The 20,359-nt window shown below is 45.5% G+C and overlaps 1 protein-coding gene across 11 annotated transcripts in view; it reads right to left on the bottom strand.

Moving 5' to 3' along the window:
• Nucleotides 1-20,359, bottom strand: part of PDE4DIP (phosphodiesterase 4D interacting protein) — a 1,321,554-nt gene that overhangs the window by 1,016,801 nt on the left and 284,394 nt on the right. For 10 of the 11 annotated variants that reach the window (XM_085654823.1, XM_085654821.1, XM_085654820.1 and 7 more), the window contains exon 1: nucleotides 4,857-7,239. The exons of the other annotated variant lie outside the window; for it this stretch is intronic. In XM_085654823.1, coding sequence (XP_085510949.1) covers nucleotides 4,857-6,005 — 1,149 coding nt within the window. In that variant the 5' untranslated portion in view covers nucleotides 6,006-7,239. Of the gene's footprint in view, nucleotides 1-4,856; nucleotides 7,240-20,359 lie in introns of those variants that run through there. 11 annotated transcript variants of the gene reach the window in all.

Raw genomic sequence — 20,359 nt, forward strand, 5'->3', positions numbered from 1 at the left:
TACATCAAAGCCAGAAGTGGGCCGTGCCTCTTTGTCACACTGAGCTTGACGGAAAGAAAAGTGTAAAGAAAATGATGGGATGAGATCTTACGGGTCTGACTTAAAGGATTTTTTAACTCACTATTTATTGTTTTTATCTATGTGAAAATCAGTCATACTTATGTATTAAAGTTGTAACTTTTTTTTATGTGATTGGTTTTATGCAGCTGGTGATTCAATTATATTTTGAACTATCAATTAACTTGGAAACTTGAGTCCTTGAATCTTATGTAGATGTCTGATGAGGATGGGTTGGGATACTGTGTCAAAAGCCCATAATAAGTCCAGTAGGGTGAGGGCTGCCATATCTCCTCTATCCAGGATCATGCGGATGTTGCCTATTGCAGTGATGAAGGCTGTCTCTACACTGTGGTAGGGTCTGAATCCGGACTGTGTGGCATCAAGTAGCTTGTGGTTGACGGGGTAGTTGGTGAGGCATCCATTGATACGTTTCTCAAGTACCTTGGCCAGGTACAGTAGGAGGGAGAATGGTCTGTAGTTAGTGAGCTTGGCTTTGTCCACAGAGGATTTCTTGAGAGGGTGGTAAAAAGAGCATGTTTTCAGCTTTCAGAGAAGGAGGCACAGTTGATGGGAGGTAACAAGTATGGGAGGCAGACCTTCACTGATGGGGGCAAGTCCCTTATTGAAGGCACGGTAGAAGCAGGGATCTCATGGAGCCACAGTTGATAGATCTCATGGTGACAACTGATTTATCTGTGGTGATGGTAGGCCACATGGTCAGAGTATGTTCTTCAGCCGAGATGTACTCTGGTTGTGGGTTAAAGTTTCCATATGTGTCTGTGATCATGTTGCAGAAACATTCTGAGAGCATGTCGCAGAGGTCCTGCGAATGGGGTGATCTTGCTGGATGTGGCTGTAGGTGCTCTAAAATTCTGACGATGGTGCAGATTTCCTTGCTGTTGTTACATGTGGCATCAATGCACCCTTGAGAGTGCTGTGTGCATAGTGATCTGGAATTGGTGGTTGCAGCATCTCAAGACAGATGTGAAGGTATTTCTGTCAGCGGGTCCCAACCCATTCTCCACTTGTGCTCTAGTTGTTTGCAAAGTTGTTTCATCATCCTGAGTTCTTCTGTGTAGCAGCTGGCTTGAGTTCTTGTTCTGTGCTGAAGGGTGCCAGTAACGGAAGTTCTTTATCTCTTCTGTCAGGCTCCTGGTGTGTTCGGCACAGTGTGCGAAGAGGGCAGAAACCCACTCTTTTTTCTGAGGCATTGTTCCAGCCAGCGGCAGGTCAAGTGTTGTAAGTCTTCTATGGTTCGGGACAGGAACGCTAAAGCAGACGAGGGCATGATCTGTCTAGGTGATGGGCAATGCTTTGTCTACGAAAATGTTTCTGAAGCAGAATATGATCGGGTCCAGGAAAAGTCCAGCAGGTTGGGTAGGTCTGGTGATGTGCTGTGTATGGCCGAGGTTCACAAAGTTCTCCAGCAGGGCTACTGAATAGGGGTCGGTGAGGTCTTCCAAGTGAAAATTCAGGTCTCCTAGGAGAATAAAGGTGCTGGACTCTATGATGAATGCAAAAAGAACTATTGATGGACAGAATACAGAACAATGTCATACATTCACCACAGTACAGAGATCTGGGCCTAAATTCATAGTTTTTTTTGCTCACCATGCCATTCCAGCTTGGACCCAGCCATATGCAAATCAGTCTTGACCATGTGCCCAATGGGAACAGTCCAGCCCGAACTGCCAGGCCAGGTCCTCCCTGGACTGGAAACAAGCATCCTAGGACCGGTTTCGGGGTTTCACACCTCTTCAGCCAGGATAGCTTGATTCCAGTGGCATGGAGAGCACGGGACTCACGTCCGAGCATACCCGTCCCACTCGGGTGACAAATGCAAAAAGGACTATTGATGGACAGAATGCAGAACAATGTCATACATTCACCCCAGTACAGAGATCTGGGCCTAAATCCATCATTTTTTTGGTCACCATCCCATTCCAGTTTGGACCCAGACATATGCAAATCAGTCTTGACCCTGTGCCCAATGGGAACAATCCAACCTGAAGTCTATGATGAGGCCTACAATATCTCCCCGGGTCCGTATTTAACACTGGCAGCTTGTTTTGGTGCTTTGCTCACTATGGGAGAGTTAGAAGATGAACCGCCCACCCATGCAGTGATAAATACTCTATACCTCATAGGAGGTGGTCGGCATCTCATCACGATTATACAAAGCTATCAGGGAGCATTTGGGGGCCTCCAACACCTCTGGGAGAAAGACCTAGTGAGACCTCTTCACCACACCGAGTGGTCCAGAGCTCTGGAGTCCGCAAAGACTTTCTCCAGGAACGCTCATTTTAAAAACATCCAATACATGCTCCTCTGTAGGGCTTATCCTTCACCTCCTCGGCAAAACCGCATGTTCCCCACAGCTCATCCCACTTGGCCCAGATGTTCTGCCCAGGAAGCTGATCTTCAGGACATGCTTTGGTCATGCTTCAGCACAACAAGCTACTGGCACACTATACACATCTCAATGGCCACTGTTGCAGAGCTTACAACACTAAATTCCTGGGAGGCAACAGTCCTATGTATTTTTGCCCAGGGAGAAAAGCTACAAGGTACAGGTGCGCTTTGCCAACCACGCCATCCTTCTTGCTAAACTTCTCTTTACTCTGCACTGGAGAGCTCAACATCCCCAACATCTCCCCCAGTAGCTCAGGGCACTGATTCGCTAGGGAGAGGCCCAAAGCTCTGTACTGCCCGACACACCGATGCCTTGTAGCTGCAGCCTAGGACACTATGCTTATACAGTTTAAGGAATCGATTGAAAAAGACCCTACTTCCTCACGTTCCTACTCTACGTCCTCCAGTCCCCAGGCCTTAAGGGAGCTCCAGGGCCCCACCCTTACCCCCTCCCCCAGGTACTACCGAAATATGCTAAGTGTCATAACATCACAGAGACTTTTTCCATGATCTCTCCCCCTTCTCGCACGCTATCTCCTGACCCGCAACTCCCCTAACTTTCCATTAGAATAATCTCAACAACGCCGCTCGTGCCCCTCCCGAGTTAACCTCTTTCTCTACCTAGACCTATCCCCATTCCTAGCCTTCCGTGCTTGTTCCCGGAGGCCTCATATATTATTTTCTATTGGGTCTCTTCGATCCAACGAAGACATGCAGGGGAACATTAAGTTACGATGCCATACTACACAGAAACACATAGATAAATGGTTTATTAATCACTTATTGCACCGATCTAATACACTCATTCTCAGCCTGTATACCTACGCTCAAACTGAAAATGTACACCAGGTGATACTTGACATTTTCCCTTTTGTACTGTCTGAAAAATTACTGTATCTTAATATACTTTCGTTTCTGCTACTGACATAGTAATGTATCTGACAGATGCTGCTTATTTTCTTTTTTAATCAGATCTACCTGCAAATGGCAAATTAAAAAACAATTTTTTTTTTTTTAATGAGGGCTATGATGAACTATGTGATGTTGCTGGCAAAAGTGGTGCAGGGTCCCGGTGGGCTGTATACAAGGGTCCCACACAGGGTGAAATAATGCTGCTATTCGTAGCTTGAACGAGAGGTGGTGAAGGTGTTCTTAAAGATAATGGGGACTCTGCCTCTAGGTTAATGCTGGTGCTCGTCTGGCGATCTTGTAGATGGTGATGATCGCTGGAGCTATGGCTGGTTCATAGGCTAGGTTCTGCCACGTTTCTGTGAAGAAGAGTCGGTTTATTGCAAGCCTGTGCAGCAGGTCCATTCCAAGACTGTGCAGCAAGTCCCATATCTCCTTGGAGTGTTTGCTGAGCAAGTGGGTGTTAAGGAGCATACAAGTGAGAGAGGAGTGGTGTGCGGTTGGAAGCTGATTGGTGAGTGTGTGTGAGGGTGGGGAGTTGGGTGACACTGGTGTTGTTTGTGAGGGAGGGTTGAGTGTTGGAGAAGACTTAGAATCTGAAGTATACAGGTAAAAAGTCCTTACAGTGTGGTTTAGCGCTGTAGCAGAGCAGTGAGCGGCTGTCATGGGTGAGAGTGTGGAGGGTCATGGTGGGTCGGAGGAGAGCCAGGGGTCTTGGTGCTGGGTGTGGTCCAGGCACAAACGGGCTTGCCTTCGATGCCCTAGCAGCATGCTGCCATTAGGTAGGTCTTTGGAGAGAGGAGGTGGAAAAGGGTGCGGCTAAGAGGGGCTCAAGAGGCAGAGAGCAGTAAACAGGCAAGGAGCAGCACGAGGAACCGGTACGGAGCCAGAATGGGGGAACAGAAGAGCCGGGGCACTGCACACAAGATAAGAAAATTATCAATAAAATGCTGAGAAAGTAGCAGGAGTCAGAGACAAAGGTGAAACAAAGCAGAGAAAAGGCACAAAAAGACAGAGATAGTAGTGAAAAGGCAAAACAGAAAATGACACGATGAACAGTGGCAAAGAAACAGAGTTGAACAGTGGCAGAGCAAATGGTGGCCAAGTCAAATGAAAACAGATACTAGCAGGGCGAACAGTTGCAAAACACAGTGGCTGAGACAGACAATGACATGGCAGAACAAACAATGGCAGGACAAGCAAAGGGAAAACAGACAGTGGCAAAGACAGACAATAAAAAGGCAAGAACAGACGAACCTGAAAGAGAAGGATCGCAACAGGAAGGAGAAGACAGACGTGGGTGCTTCAACGAACGGACGCAGGGTCCTCAAGTGGCTTGCCTAGTTGGGGGCCAGACACAGGTAAGTCCTAGGGGGCTACGGCTTTGCACTTGCTTAATCAATGGCTACTAGGGCCATGCTGAATATACATTAGCCTGTACCTTCAAAAGCAGAGGCAGGTAGATTAGCACATACCTGAAAACGCAGAGGCATGTAGTCCTCATACACATCTTCGTACAGGTCCTGAAGATCTGCAAGCTCAGGGATAAAGTTTTGATTTGTCCGGGGAAAAGGTTGAAACATTACATTTAAGAACCCTTCCTCCGCAGTTAACTCGTTTGGCAGGGAGCTTCCATCTATTGTTATGCTGGCTGATTTAGGAGGGCTTGATTTTATGGGGATACGGCTCCCCTTGTGGATTTGAACTGGCCTGTAGTCAAACGTTTTCACCAGAGAAAGGGCCATATCCAATGTGTTGCTTTGTGTCAAGCAGCTTTCCGCTGAACTACCATCATTGCAAAAGTCACATTTGGGATCCTCCTGGGTTCCTCTTACTATTTCATCCTCCTTGTTCATTTGAGAAGTATCTAGTGCTGCAAGCAAAGATTCAACTGAAGAGCTAGATGAAATTCTTTCTATGCTTTCTCGTTCAATGTGCGTCTTGTCAAGCTTTATATCCACCAGTGAGGGCTCGTGTAGTTCCTCATTTAAAACACTGGCAGAGTACCTGGTGGATGGGATACAAGAGATACTCCTGGCAACCTTACGTGGTACCTTGCAAATTGCTTCGTAGTCTGCATCAGGAACTCGGAGAACTGTACAGCAATGGCACCGCTTTGGGCGGCTCCCTATGCCTTCGGCTGCTTGGCAGTGGGTTGGGACTGCGATTTGTTCATCATGTTCAGTCCAAGACTCAAACCCAGAATACGTGAAGTCCTCCTGCAAAAGTGCAGCATACTGAACATCAGGCAGATTAGAAATGTCCACAGTGCCCTCTCTACCTTTATTCTCAGAACATAGATCGTCATTGTTTTTCTTATACAGGTTGGCCACACAAAGCTTAAGCCTGTCTTTCTCCAAGAGAAGTTTCTGCAAACGTTCAATAGACAAGGCCTCTATCCGTGCAATGACAGTATCAAAGCGATAGATCCTATCCAACATGAAAGCACATTTGCTGCAAGCAAACTCAGCCCTCCCATCTCGTGTAACCTCCTTTCCTAGAACGTGCGACAAAAGCACCTGCAAGTTCAACTTAGAGGCTGTATGGAAGATCCACCTTCTCTGGTTACCGCACAGCTCCCTGGCACAGATCCGGCACGTGTCCTTCATCATTGTGTATAACATTTCATCAGTAACATTTCTTCTTCATGAAAAGCATCTCAGCTTGGTGACTAATCTGTGTCCTAAAAGAATAAAGTCTTATAAAGTGCCTCCTTTTAATTTATAAAAGGTTGGCTAGCAAGATCGTAACTTCCTCTAATTAACTAGGCTACACAGAATCTGGGCAATGATTCGATTACCAAGTAAGCAAAGAGGGTGCTTCTTGAAGAGTAGGAAGGAGTCTTTGCAATAACGTCTAACCTTCCGTCACTTTTCATTATTGAACTTCAGTTTGTGGGAAGTTTTCATGACTAGTGTCTTAATAAATTAAATATCGTCCAAATACTTGGGATATTTTTACAACAAGAAAACACATTGTGAACATGAGAGATACCTTGTCAGTGAGTTGGATGAACTCAACGGATTTACTTTGTAATTACTGAGTTGGCTTCGCGACTGAGTTACTTCGCAATGAGTGGGATTCAGTTTTTCTCTGCAATATGGTCGTGGGTTATGTTCTTAATAAGGGGGATGTCTTCTAAATGAATTAGATGCCTTCGTGGCGAGCAAGATGCTCTCAGAACAAGTGAGAAGACTTGATATGAGGTTTCTATCTAATTAAGGAGATTACTTCTTAATGAGCGAGTTGTCTTCACAATTATGTATTCATAATTTTAAATGGTTCTGAACAGCTGGCTCCCAACGTAGATTGCGATTAAATGAATGGACTGGCTGTTGTCTCAATGAGTGGATTGTCTCCTAAATAGGAGAAAGATATTCCAGAACGTCCTCTCGATCTGCTGTCTTCTTGGGGAGATGCTAGTCTTCATCAATATATTTTTTTCTTCTTGACTAAAAGTCCGCTATTTTAGCGCAAAGGCTTTCCCTTGGGTATTAATCCTTGTCAAACCATCTAAAACCCGTTTCCATCAAATGCGGCAATTCATTTAAAGAAATGTTATTAATAATTAACATTTGTATAACGCACAATCTGCCTTAAGTCCTTCTGGTATAGTAGGACTACAGCTGGGTCAGTGACGTGGCTGTAAATCAGATTCTCGCTGCTGCCCTTTCCGCACATACCGCTCTCAACGAAGCCCTGACAACGCCCGCACACACTTAGTCTACTCCTCAGAACCCGACGCCGCCTGCATCCGTCACCGCACCAGCGTCCGTATCTCCCATCACCAGTCTCTGAGCCCAGCCCGCACTCTGGTACCCGGGGTTCGGGATCAGCTCAAGATGGCAAGAAGGGAAAACGAACGCACGCTGAGGCTAGGGGCGCTGGGAAGTGTAGTCTTTGATATTTGATATGCTGTGGAAAGCGGAGGCTGGAGGGTAAAGAGTAACCACTTCCACATCCAGAAGAAACGAGGCGACCATTTTTAAATGGAGACTTTGCCTTTCGTTAACATGGATGCCACACCGGCGCGTTCATGTCATCTTTTGAGAAATGAAGCACGTTTATATTTTATGATGTAAATACTACAAGGTACAATACTTCGCAAATAAACAATACTCTAAATAAAATATTCATAGGTAAGCACAGTTTTAATGGAAATGCACTTGTGACTGCTTTTAATACACACAAAGGCGTTCCTGCCTGGTTTATTTCTCTCGTTAAACTGCTTGCTATACAGTATCGCATCGTCGAAAAATGGCGGACCGTGTGTCATTTACATTCGCCTTCTGCTTAGGTTTTTTTTTTTTAAATCATGTGATGTAGGAGAGCGACGCATGCGAACATCCCGTAATTACTCCAGTAGTTGATATTTTATTTCTGCCTATGAGCCCGTGATATTATCTTTACTAGAGTGTAGGCGGTGTGTTTAAATTGCATTTATAGCATTTGCTGCCCGGGACGATTGTTGATTTTACCGTAGATGATTATTTATTTATGAGATTTTATATAGCGCGTACATTACTAGAGGTGTCAGAGGGCTTTACAGTAAAAGTGAAGAATTTTTTATTTTTTGCATCTTTTATATAGCGCGAAGTCGACCCGAAGGTATTTGAGCGCTGTACACGAGCACCGTATTTGTATTACATATTCAGGCACAGGGAGATTAAAGGATTTGCCCAGAATCACAGGATGAGGACGCGACCCCGAGGCTCGAAACCTGGTTTCCAGCACCAAAGTCGGCAGGCTAGCCGACGGACCACATCCTCTCCCTAAGAAAGTTACATGATAAGGTTTAGAGTAACAAGGCGTTGGGGGACCAAGCTAATGGCTACTACGGTCACTAAGGGGGGTGGGATTTACATTTTTACAAGATTACACATTACAGGTAACCGGTTTTGTAGGTAACACAATTGAAGTTGTTAAACAGACCCCTGGAATATTGTGACATGGATTAGCAAATTTAGCGGCTCAAATATTGAAATTTAGTAACATTTTTGCAGCACTTCATTTTACTCATAATCATTCATTTTCAGCCTGAAATCAATGAAAACTGTTTTAGCAGAGTATTCCACTTTAAAATAGGCATGTTAAAAGTGTCTGCAGCTCTACAGAAGCACAGCTCCAGTCCGTTCCTCCCTGGGATGTTCACACTTGGGTGTGGCATATGCTTCATATGTATTTGCTCTTTCTGCAAAATTAGAAGCAACATCAGACCTATTAACCCCTTCCATGCTGCGCAAATTCCGCCGCTGTGCTGACGGAATCTTGCGCGGGCGTGGTCATGACGGAACGGTTCCGTCATGAGCACAGCTCAACCGTGGCTCATGACGGAACCGTTCCGTCATGAGCACCGAAGGGGTTAAACAAAGCCTCCACGACATCGGACAGGCTGAAATTCTCTGATAAAAGCTTAGATGTCGATGCCATTGAAGCCAAAATAGTGTTAACCTTAGGAGTTTGAGGAAAATCTTTTTCAAAATCTCTGACCTATTACCTCTTGTTCAAGAATCGCATAATGGTAGATTTATCTGGATCTTTCCAATGTTTATATAACATTTCCTTTGACATCGTGGAGAATCAGGTCGCCCACATCATGACTCATATATTTTGAATAAAACCCCTCTTCGTGTTCATCTTTGCCTTTACAACGCAGATTTTCTCTGATGTGAAACAATAATTCTCGCAATTGAGAGCCTTATATATATTTTCCCTTTTCAAAATCATCATCTTGATCTTCATAGCTCGTTGCTCTGGGTTCTGCCATTGCAGAATCAACAGCCTTTTTAGGTTGAGCCTAGAGTCAGCGCGCATGCACTGCTCTGCGTGACTTGCTGTACTGGAGTATGGAATAGAAGCCCTGCCCACTCTCTGCCCATATCTGTCATTGGCTTGTGTCACAGTCCTTCTGAAATGCTGGCTTCTGATTTGTAAGTAGGCTTCTTAGTACCACCTTGTCTTCATTTGTAACCTCCCATGGCGATTGGACCTTTTACTTTGGTTGTTACAGGGTACGTGTTATTTAGTGTTGTAAGCACCATTTTCTTTATTGAGTCTTTCTTACTGCAGGCACGACGTGCTTTGCCTACATTCAGCGTGCCGTGCAGCCCTCCCCCAGGCGTCGCTTTAAGTTTCAGCACGGCGCCCGCTTTACAAGTACAGTAAAACATTTTACATTTTAGTATTTTACTTTCACCTTCACCAGCATTAACTTTAATATGGCGCACTTGCGACTTTCACTTGTTGTCCACCTAATCATTATTTAAAAAAAAAAAATGTAAATTAACACGGCGCACGGTCAACAATGGTGCCTGCTGCCCGAAGTCCCCTCCCGCCTCCGGGCGCCGCCCCTTAGGTTTCAGCATGGCACCCGCTTTACAAGAACAGTAAAACAGTTTAACATTTGCTTTCACAACGCTGCTGAGAAGTACCAGTACTGTGATACATCAGCCCGCTGAGAAGTACTAGTACTGTACTACATCAACCCTGCTGAGAAGTACCAGTACTGTACTACATCAGCTTTCCTCAGAAGTGTCAGTACTGCAATACATAAGTCCTGCTGAAAAGAGCTGATTTCCATCTCACCAGCAGACCTGCAGTGGTGCCTTGTGGTACAGATACTGTCCAATCAGAGATAAGACCGTACTGCAGGGAGATGCTGACACTGTCCCACTGACTGATTGGCAGCCTGTGTTCGAGGTATCAGTACTGCCTCACTAACAGAGAGCAGCACTGGCAGTGCCTGCTGAGAAGCGCTGGGAACAAAGCATTTAAAGTGTGCAGGCCATTATGAGACACACCACTCACGCACAGAGCTCACTGCTCCTCGGGCCAATGTAAGCATAACGTATGGCGGCGATGAGACTGCAGCTCTAGGAGCAATAACACATCCATTTCCAACACTGCAGCGGCTAGTTTAAATGGGGCTCAAGTTCAAATCCCAGATTGCCCTTTCCCTCAACCTACGTTGTGTGACCCTGGACTGTATTACTTTACTTATCCCTCATCTGCTAAAAGAAGAAACCTATGAACAAGCAGTCTAAAGAGGTATTTAAAAACAAGCATTTGCAATGCAATAGGTCTCGCATTTGCGAGAGTTTAAACTATTTGCATTGTAAATGACAATGCCTTTTATTTATGTTTTTAAAACCAACAAATAAATAAAAGACAATGCCAATAGCTCAAAGTCTCGCAAATAAGAGACCTGTTGCATTACAAATACTTGTTAATCATGTAATAATATTATGGACATCATAAGATGGCCACAAAAGGTCCTCGTTTCCCAAAAGTTGGTTATTGAGAGGTAAAAAAATCTGTTGTTTTTACTTTGTCAGTCTCGTCCAAAAAAAATAATCAAATTTTCCAAATTTCACGGGCAGTTTTGTACAAGTAACGGCACTTTTACAAAACTGCAGATTTTGCGATTTTTTTGCTTATCACAAAATCCTCGAGGGTCTGGTTAAATGGCATAGTTTACAAACTTAGATATAAGAAGCCTTATGTTCCTTTACGTACAGAGTAATGGTTCATTCAAGTGTTGTGAAAGTCAGGGTCAAGCCATTACGATAGGGGCGTATGCCTGGTGGGGAGCTTGGAGAGGAGTGTGATTGTGAAAAATGTCTTTGAAAGAGTAGAGTCTTGAGGTCCGATTTGAAGATACGGTAAAAGGTGGTAGTGAGGAGGTTTGGAGGCAGTGAGTTCCAAATTCTAGTGGCATTCCCTGAGAATGATTACACCATAATTTCTTTCTCTTTTGAAGGTTGGAGGTTCAACAGCAGATTCTCAGCATTTTGTAAGGGTCAAGACAGGGCTTTAAGTCAGATGAAAAAAACCGGGGGTCTCTCAAAGGGGCGTGGCCAATGTAATTAAGGGCGTGGCTTAAAACACGTACTTGTATTTTGCTGTTTCTGTCATTGCATCTAGATATATGATACATCATACCTGCAACAAGTCAGGACAATTGGCTTTGTCAATGGTTGTTAGTTGCATAAGATAAATAAGCAGCAACAATGGCTTGTATATAATATTGAAAAAGCTTCCACTTTAAGCCCTGTTGAAACCACGACAATGTTACTGCTCCTGAGTTTCAAAAACAGAAGGGAAATCCAGAGAGCAAATGACTCTCTTCACAGGATTTCCCTTTCCCTACAACGCTCACCTGGCATGACATCATGCTGTAACTTCTCCACTAGTGAGAAAGTGAGCAGTGTGATCACGAGCACATCGATGTACCTGCTGTCACTGCAGTCTGTAAAACAAGTATTGAAAATGCAATAGGTCTCGCCTTTAATTAAGTTAAAGCCATTTGCTTTGCTAATGGTATTGTATAGCAAAGCAAATGGCTTTAACTTAATGAAAGGCGAGACCTATTGCATTTTTAATGCTTGTTTTTAATACCGCTCCACCTTGCACCTTGAAGCAGTTCAGACTGTGGCGGAGCACTGGATGCAGTGTTGCTAGAAGCACACTACATGCTGGGTGAGGAGGCGATGTTTACAGCAGTTTCTTCGTCGGTGTGGTCTAAATCGGTCACTTAATTGGATGAAAGTAATTGTTTTAACCAAGTCCGGCTTGTAGAGAGGCAAATGGTGCTTGTTTGGACATGCTTCACCCAGAAGAAACATGCTAAGTCATACGCATAGCGAGGGAAGGAGCGCGCTGTCGTAGGCTGCTCCGGACACCCTACCTGAATGTACGGGCTGGATGTGTGGGTGGGTGGGGTGAATGCACCGGAGTAAGGAGGGGCCACAACACTAGCGAGGGGAAAGCGCAAGTCTGCTTGTTAACTTTCAACAGGTAACCGCGGTTCTCGCTTAGTGATTTCCGCGCTCTCACGTGTTTTACTGAACGGCGAATTGAAGTACCCCCTCAAAATTCCGGGCATTTTCTGTGCAACCGCTAGTTTTATTTTCTGTTCATTAAAGCACCTAAAAGCCGCACGGACGGGGCAGCGCGGCACTCTAAACAACGGATGTGGCTTTTCTATCAGATATATGCGTGACAGCCCCTGAATGTGTCAGTATCGTCTCCTCCCCTTGTATGTCAAGTTTTTCAGCCATCCAACCACTTTCTATACCGCACTAGTGTGCACAACACACTGATTTACACTTCAAACAAACAGCATAGCTGCCACCTGGCTCCATGTTAGAAGAGGGGCTCCAGGCTAGCCCTATCTTTCCAGTCAGCAGCACTTAGCATGGCGGGACTCAGTCCCGGTACATACATGCATGCATCTCACTGCCCTGATCTGGACAGTGATGCTGCATGAAGTACAGGAGGACTGGTTGTCGCCCTTGTGACCCTTGGGTAGTTTTGGAACTCCTAAAAGCAGTCTCAGCAGAGACCTCAAGGACTGAATGAGCATGAACGATGAGCTTGTCGCGCCCTGTAGCTGTACTTTCAGAAGCTTAACGGGCCGTGGAAGAGGGGGTGGAGGGGGGTGGGGAGGTCCTCACTGCACTCTGTAGTTGGAGTCTGGCTCCTCTCCGAAGTACTAAGGTCACCCAGGCGCCTAGAGTTGCCATTAGTGTGTGACATACAAAAGCACGCAATCTTCGTGAACAAAATCATACTGGTTCTATAAATCACCATTGGAAGAGGTGCAAATGTTAGGTGAAGTTTGGGAATGACATACACAAATAAGCTCTCGGCATTGCGCAAAGGCAGCCGCTTGTTTATATTTGCATCGCGCTTTTACTTTAAGTGAAAGCGCGAGGCAAAAATAAACACGTGGCTGCCTTTGCCAAAGCCGAATGAGAACAAAAAAGTGCGTCCCGAATGATTAAAGGAGACAGTCTAACGCCGCGAGTAAAGCATCCAGTCCAGGTGGGCGGGGCTAAAAGCGGACACAGCAGCAACAAGGAGGGATTAAAAAGCCTCCTTCACAATAGAAAGGCTGCTTTTAGCATAAGCTATGACGCAAGCCAATGGAAAGAAGGGGCGGGGCTTCAAGACCCCTTAGGAAACCGGATTGATTCCAAGAGGCCGTCGCATGGCGAGAGCAGCGCATGCGTTGCTGCTAACGCCAGGCGAGACCTAAAAAAACGGACCACCTGTGCCAGGGCACAAAACAGAGCCCGATAGAGACTTGTTAAAAAACTGCTGGTCTTATAAATATGCTTCAATAGGAAGCCAGCAAAGAGTTGACAGCAAAGGAACAATAGGGTCATTTCTTCTGGCCCCATAGACGAAGCACGCAGCTGAGTGAAGGATGGATTTTAAAGGGAAAAAGTGGGTCATAGGGAGGTCTCGAAGAAGAGAATTGCAGTAATACCGTCTGCAGAGTACTAAAGAATGAACAAGAGTTTTCAGATCTTGATCAGGAATGTAACGTCGACAACCCCAGAGAAGTCGTAGTTGGAAACATACATTCTTGGCCATGGTGTTGATTTGGGATTTGAGGTTCAGTATTTGTCCAGGATGACACCTAGGGATTTGGTATTGTCAATTATGGTGGGTTTGCTGTTGAGGATGTTTAGATTATTCATCCAAGGGTGAATAGGAAGTGGAGAGTTTGATTTGAGATTAGAAGGAATTCTATTCAGTGGATTAATTTTAGGTAATGAGATGACACCTATTCTTGGATGGAGTTAAGGGTGGTGGTGAGAAATGAGATGTCATGTGCAGAGGACACCATGAGGTAGACTTGGGCGTCACCAGCATTTAGGTGGTAAAGGATCCCATCTTCTCTTAATATGGCTTCAAGCAGTTCAATGTAGAGATTAAATAGGGTCAGAGCAAGGATAGAGGTTTGGGGGACACCTTGATCTACAGCCCTTGGAGTTGATGGACATATCTTAATTTTAATCATCATCTGAGAGCTCCCTGTAAGGTAAGACTCAAACCATAGAAGACTCAAACCATTTGAGAACTACTCCTTCAATTCCCATTCTATGTTTTAATGTGTTCAGAAGTATGCAATGGTTAACAGTGTCAAATGCTGAAGAGAGGTTAAGAAGAATCAGGAGGCAGAGGCTGCCTGAGTCTAGTACTTGAATAGCATCGTCGACAACGTTTAACAATCCGGTTTCAGTGCAGCAGCCTTGACTGAAGCCAAATTAAAATTCATCAAGAAGATTATTGTCCTTTATGTGTTGTGTGAGTTGTCCTGCTACACATCTTGGAGTGATTTTGGCGAGGAAAGGGAGGTTGATGATAGGGTGGAAGTTGTTGAGGTCACCTCTGTCAGCTAGGGTTTCTTTAGTAGTGGGGTCACCGGACCAGATTTGAGACCATCATGAAATGACCCTTGGCTGAGAAAGAGGTTAATTAGTTTTGTTCAGTAGGGGAGCGGCTGTGTGAATAGGCCTTTTGCATTGTGGCTTGAGATACTGCCTAAAGATGTTGCGCTGCGGGCCATGGCTCTGCCCATGGCGCTGCCCACTTCATCTTTGCGGACCATGATGGCTACGAAAACAGACAAGCAGAGAACCAGAACAAACAGGGACAGCTAAAAAAGTGTTTTTGCTTCCCCAGGAAAAGAAATTTAACAAATATAAGGTTCCCTCGTATAAGTACTGCAACGATTGTTTCTGACCCTGCTTAGGACCAAGAAAGGTTAACAAATTTGAGGACAAAGTTGTTTAAGGTCCCAAAGTTGAAAAGTATTGGACATTTTCATAAAGCACTGTATAAAAACTATTAGTGGAGATTTAAGTTACACGAACGTCATATTATTTGTTTTATGTATATGTTTTTGTAAAAAAGTGTAAATATCATGTACAGGATAAATGTGTGAACATTGTAAGATACAAAGTAGTTCATTGATGAAGAGTTTACTCTGTTTAAAGCAAATGTAAAAAAGAAAAATAAGATTGTTACTCTCAGTCAATAAAAAGGACTGATAGACCAAATATAGTGTTGATTTATGGGTTCAGAGGCAAACATACATTTATATAAGTGCGATGCCCCCTGCGGTGCCTCCTTCTCAGGCACATTGCGGTGCTGCACGGCTGCCCGCTGTTTCAGCATCGCGGTTACACTCTGCGAGGCTTACGTCTAGTTGGGCATGCCGTAGCACCACGTGGGTGCCCGTTAATGCTCATTAATACACAGTAGGAACACCACATGTTCAAACTTGGAGCTGCGGCTTCCAGTACTTATATGGGGCATATTTTCACTCACCTTTTGTTTTGCACATTTCACTGAGGCTTCCAGTATTTTCTCCTGGTGACATCTTGTTACTTTTTCTTCTTCCCATTAGTCCTCAGTCTTGTTTCCCTGAGGGCTTTGGGAAGGTTGTTTGTTTTACCCTTTCCAAGATGGCAACCTTTCCTATTCCTCATGTTTCCTTTTCCCTATTCAAGATGACTACTGCTTATTTCCTGTTACCTCAGTTCCTGTTACATCACTTCCTGCCGATGGGTATTTAAGGGGATGAATCCTTCATTGCCTTGCGTTGCAACACTCCTTGCTCCTGCTGGTGTGTCCTCGCTCCTGCTGGTGTGTCCACGCTCCTGCTGGTGACCTTTGCTCCTGCTTGGTGTATTTTTGCTTCCTGTTGGCGCACTTTTGTTTCCAGTTGGTGCTTCCTGTTCCAGTTTGGATTCCTTTAAACCTTCTACTCCTATTTGGAATTCTTGCCTTCTATTCTCCACTCCTTGCTGGTGTTTGCTCTTATTTGTGGGTTATTTCCTTCCTTTCCACTCCTGGAGTCTCCACCTTCTACAGAGGTTTTTCCCTATTGGGTTTTTTCCTCTTGGGACTCCTTTTGGGAGGCACAGTCCGCTCTGGCTTTTCATTGTCGGCAGCACCGTGGCTACCAGAAAGGGCCGCCCTTACCTCGGACAGACCAGAACCCTCAAAACCGAAGTTGAGAACGTCTCCAACATGCCAGAACTGGTAAGAACATTAAAAGTCATGACAAAAAATTGTTACTGAGGCTGTGGTGAGGAAGCTACTAATTATACTGACCTACTAGGTTACTTCAGTTTCTCAGTGCATAGAAAATGAAAAAATCAACAAGAATAGCAGGTCTCTGAGTGGCAACAGCAGGATTTTCAGGGTGCTTACATGGGATATCACCTGGGTGGGAATGGGATCAGAACTCGCATACTCACTCACTCATCCTCCTATACATTCCTCTCAGTGAGTTAAGCACCTGCTCTAGAGATCTGTCTTTACCCCGTTTCATACTGAGGACAGAACGGCTCCGTTCTCAGTCAAGGTAGGCGTGTGCTGAAGACAGAACTGTTCCGTACGCACACATTCCCATGGGGGAAGCGCTGGTGCTCCCCCCATGGGGCGCTCATTATCACCTTCCCACCAGGGATGGCAGCGGAAGCGCTTCCCATGCCACCCCGAACCCCCCACTCAAGGATCTGAAGGCATGCGTCCGCCAATGTCATCAAGTGCAGCCGGGAACGTACTGGAAGCTATTTCTTACAGCACGTCCAGAGATAGGACGCATTTGAGGTGAGTCCTTCTCATAGCGGGTTTGGTTGGGGAAAACAGACACAGGAGGAAAGGACAGAGTTTTTTCTTCCCCCCTGTGCCTGTTTAGAGTGGATTCCTGCTTCACGATCGCGGGTGGGACTGCGATCGCGGAGCAGGAATCCACAACATTGGACCACCAGGGATTTATTTTTCTGTTGTTTGGGGAGTGACCCCTTAGGCAAGAATCGCTCCCCTGGGGCATATTTTATCCGTGTTTTGACATCTCCCCCAGGCTGATTTTGCAATTTTTTAGGCTGATCAGCTCCCCCGGGGGGATCAAAACCCACAAAAAGCAAGGGAATATTTTATGATTATGGGGAGCAACTCCTTGGACAAAGGTTGCTCCCCTTGGGGGGCATGTCTTTGTTTAGCAATCCCCCCCCCCCCGGAGGGCAGTACGGACATTTTTAGGCCAATCTGCCATCTGGGGGGGGGGGGGGGGGAGGTGGTACAGAAGCCCACTAGACACCAGGGATTATACTTTTTATATGCTGGGGAGAGGCCCCTTGGGCAACGGTTGCTCTCAATTATTGGGGAAATGTTTCAGTTGTTTTCTGCCCTCCACTGGGTGCAGATTAGCCTTACTTTTAGGCCCATCTGCCCCCAGGGGGCAAAAAGACACTAGACACCAGGGATTTTTACAGTTATATGTTGGGGAGCGGCCCCTTGGGCAAACGTCGTTACCCTTTACAGCCAGTGTTTTGGCTGTTTTCTGCCCCCCCCCCCATGGGGGGGCACATCAGCCATATTTTAAAGCCAGGCAGAAAGCCACTAGACATCAGGGATTTTTACATATATATGTTAGGGAACAGCCGCTTGGGCAAGCGTCGTCCCCCTTTATTGGGGCAATGTTTTGGTTGTTTTCTGCTCCCCCCGGTATAGATAGGCCATACTTTTAGACCCCTCTGCTCCCAAGGGGGCACAGAAAGCCACTACTGGCCAGGGATTTTATTTATTCGTATATCAAGGAGCAGCCCACTTGGCAAGGGTCGCTCCCCTTTTTTGGGGCAAGTATTTTGGCCATTTCTAGGCTACACCACTAGACACCATGGGGTGACGGTGTGCAAAGTGGCGCTTGGATGGAGGTGTGTGTAGACTGGTGCCTGCCTGGCGGATGTTTGGCTGGCGGTGTGTGTTGACTGGTGCTTCGTTGATGGTGTGCGTTGACTGGCTCTTGACTGGCGGTGTACATGGGGTGACGGTGTGTGTGCACTGGCATTTAACTGGTGGTGTGCATGTGCTGGTGTGCGTGGACTGGCGCTTGGCTGGCAGTGTGAGTGGTCTGGTGCTTGGCTGGCAGTGTGTGTGTGTGGACTGGCGCTTGACTGGCGATGTGCGAAAGTGGCGCTTGGCTGGCAGTGTGCGTTAAGTGCCGCTTAACTGGCAGTGTGCATGGACTGGTGCTTGGCTGGTGGTGTGCATGAAATGGTGTTTGGCTGGCGGTGTGTGTGGACTGGCTCCTGTGTGGTGGTGTTTGTGGACTGGCGTTTGGCTGACAATGTGTGTGGCTGGCATATGGATGGTGATGGGTAGACTTCATAGTATTTTATAATGTTAACTGTTTTATTTCTTGTCATCATTTGTGACCGTAATGTTTTATTTCTCCTTTTTATTCGAGTGGAAAGCTTTTGTTCTCCTTTGCTGCAACCCCTGCTTGCGGTTTTGGCACTATTAGATCTGCAGTTTGTGTAGTTGCATGTGTTTGGTAAGAAAATGTTTTTGTACTGTTTACTCCAAATGAGCATCATTTCCCTGCATTAATGCGTTTTTTTGAAATGCTGTAATAATACTAGCATATTTAGCTTCTGTTTGATTGTGTGTGAATCTTCTTGGATTTGTGCACAGTGTGCATTGTGTTGTCCTTTGTGTAATTTTCTTCTGTTTTTCCTTTCGTGTGATATTGTTGGTGCTTGCTGTGTCTATGCAGAGTAGCTGCTGGTGAGTCGAACTTTCTCTAGCAAGTGAGTGGAGTATTACATAGGTCTTTGTGTGCTTTGAATTGATTGACTTTACCTTGTAATTGCTATATGCCAGTAATTTTACTTTTTATTTGATAAAGCCACACTTAGTTTATTACTTATTTTACATAGTGTTGTTTATTGTTGTCTTATTTGTCAAGGTACTTTTGTTAGTAAGGATTATGGCTAGCTGCAAAATTACCGCTCAGCAGATTGTTAGTATGCTTTTCGAATCTTCCTCTGACCATGATTATGATACTGCATCTGAGGAGGAAGTCCAGGATTTTGGCAGTGAATTTTCTGTACAAGAGGAATCATCTGAGGATGAAGCCACTCTCAGTGCGGAGAAAGTACCTCTTTTCGAGGAGGACACTGATGTGCTGATGTTGCAGCAAGATGCATCTGGACTGCAGACTGGGGCTGAAAGGCTTCCTTTGTCGAAGACGGCTATCAATAGCTCAGCTCGTAGATGGACAAAATTGAATAAAGAAGCCTGGTGGATCTCCTAGCCTCAACCAAACCCTTTGTTGTAAACCACCCTGACGTGGCAAACTCGTTAGTAGACAAATGGCTTAAAGATAGATCAGATGAAATGGTCCCCATCACACCAACAAACAAGCATTTGCAATGCATTAGGTCTCGCATTTTCGAGAGTTAGAGCTATTGGTATTGCAAATGACTATGTCTTTTATTATGTGTTTTGGATAAAGACTTTGAAAAACACAGGAAAGATTGGCCTTTTGGGAAACTTTGAGGCCTCGTGAAAGTCAGAAACTGTAGCTGTGCGTTTGCCTGTGGAGGAGGAAGTTGTGCGAAAAAGGGACAGCAGACATGAGAGGGCAGAGAGACAAAGATATGGAGACAGGCTGGAAAGGGGAGAGAAAATGTTAACAATAAAGAAGAGAAAAGGAGGAGTGCACAAGGGCAAAATTCAGAACAGAAATAAATGTAAAACAAAGGTCTAGCGAGAACACTGCTCCGAAAAACCCCCCCCCCCCCCCCCCCCCGGATGAATAGGAAACTGTTTCAGACTTGAAGTGTTTCGTGTACAGACCTAAATGGAGGAGGGGGAGGGATTCTTCACCAGCTTTAAAACATGCTGACTGATGACACCACTGATTTCAAACCAGGCCTACGATCAAGCCACCTCATGCACTCAAAGCGCCAAGCCCAAGGCACTGTATCAAACAGGGGCATAACAGCTTCACCTCTAGACGTGTTATTCATGACAAAAGAGACCTCCCTCTCAATAAAGAGGCATGATATAGGGGTGATGCACTAACTCAATGTCTGGCGCTGGTCAGGCACACATGAGTTAAGTAATGATTGTAATCAAGGAGAAGCCGAATACATTAAGGCTGGAGATGAAATATGCCACAAAACTCCTCGCTCGCCATGATCTACAACCGTGCTTACAAAGCATTAACCTGTAAAGCAAGAGAAGCTGTAGATGAGCTTCCTGTGCTGGGGACAAAGTGTGTGAGCCGGGGAGGCAACACGACATTTCTGAACTACAGGGAGGTCATGGAGTAATGTATGACTAAAACCAAAATACATAGAAAGAGCTCAGATGCGCAGTTCTCCCC

The sequence above is a fragment of the Triturus cristatus genome, chromosome 4_1 (genome assembly GCF_964204655.1).
Source record: "Triturus cristatus chromosome 4_1, aTriCri1.1, whole genome shotgun sequence".
Taxonomy (NCBI): domain Eukaryota; kingdom Metazoa; phylum Chordata; class Amphibia; order Caudata; family Salamandridae; genus Triturus; species Triturus cristatus.